The 1,368-nt window shown below is 24.9% G+C and overlaps 1 protein-coding gene across 1 annotated transcript; it reads right to left on the bottom strand.

Moving 5' to 3' along the window:
• Positions 1–152: 152 nt before the first annotated feature.
• Positions 153–702, bottom strand: LOTGIDRAFT_146159 (hypothetical protein; the record flags this gene model as incomplete). The annotated part of the gene is made up of 2 exons (XM_009065101.1): positions 153–409; positions 591–702. Coding segments are annotated over 2 exons (369 nt in total), but the record flags the coding sequence as incomplete, so codon positions are not given.
• Positions 703–1,368: the final 666 nt, after the last annotated feature.

Genomic DNA, 1,368 nt, shown 5'->3' on the forward strand with positions numbered 1-1,368 from the left:
AATAAATTCTGGACAAAAAGTCAGATCAAACTGGAAACTTGCATTTAGAACCAAAAAAGAAATTAATAATTTGAATAAAAGGAGGAGAAAACAATATCAGATTAGTTATATTAAAGCTCATTTAAAAAGAAAATATACAAATCAATTAAGGTCTACACTACATACTCAATATGAAACAATATTAAAACCAAAACTTGAAGACAAATATCAAAATGTATTAAAACCAAAACTTGAAGACAAATATGAAAATGTATTAAAACCAAAACTTGAAGACAAATATCAAAATGTATTAAAACCAAAACTTGAAGACAAATATCAAAATGTATTGAAACCAAAACTTGAAGACAAATATCAAAATGTATTAAAACCAAAACTTGAAGACAAATATCAAAATGTATTAAAACCAAAACTTGAAGACAAATATCAAAATGTTTTGAAACCAAAACTGAAGGACAAATATCACAAAATATTAAAACCAAAGCTGAAGAACAAATATCAAACAATCTTAAAACCAAAGCTAAAGGTTAAATATCAAAAAGTCTTAAAATGGGAATTAAAATGTAAATATATAGATGAAATAAAGTTAAAACTGAAGCAAAGGTATATGAATGAATTGAGGAAAAAAATTTTAAATAAATATAGAAATATGTATAGAACTAATTTACAGTATAGAAATAAACAAAAACAGAAATCTAGAAAAAATTATACCAACAATAAAGTCAAAGTAAACAAACTGAGAAATAAAAGACGAATTACCAAAAGAAAAGAAATGAGTAGTATTGATAAAGTTATTAATCAATTTAAAACAGATAGTTCTGAAGGTCCTATTTATGTGTGTTCTGTTTGTAATAGATTATTGTTTAAAAATCAAGTTAAAGAGTGTCAAGAAGAACTTTATGAAAAGAAAAGTAAACTAGTAGAAAGATTAGCAAAGAAATGTATAACTAATACTTACTATCATGTTTGTGATGACATTTGTATTATTAATGATTGTTGCTGGTCTGATAATTATAAAACTCTCTGGATATGTTTAACATGTAATAAAAAAATTCTACAAGGTAAAATGCCGGCTGAGGCTATTGTAAATGACATGGATCCTGGTCCATTACCTAATGAACTGAAATGCTTAAATCAATTAGAGAAACACCTGGTATGTAAAAATATTCTATTCTTGAAACTAGTTAAAGTCTGTCCACAAAATGATAAAAAATTATTAGGTGAGATAGTTTCTGTGCCATCAAATTTGACTGAAATGAGCAATGTATTACCTAGATGTAAAAGTGATGATGAAATGATAAGAATTAAACTGAAAAAGAAAATTTCTAATAAGGGATATTATGAATTTCAAACAGTTACAAAAAATCACAT

This window comes from Lottia gigantea, assembly GCF_000327385.1.
Source record: "Lottia gigantea unplaced genomic scaffold LOTGIsca_670, whole genome shotgun sequence".
Classification (NCBI taxonomy): Eukaryota; Metazoa; Mollusca; class Gastropoda; family Lottiidae; genus Lottia; species Lottia gigantea.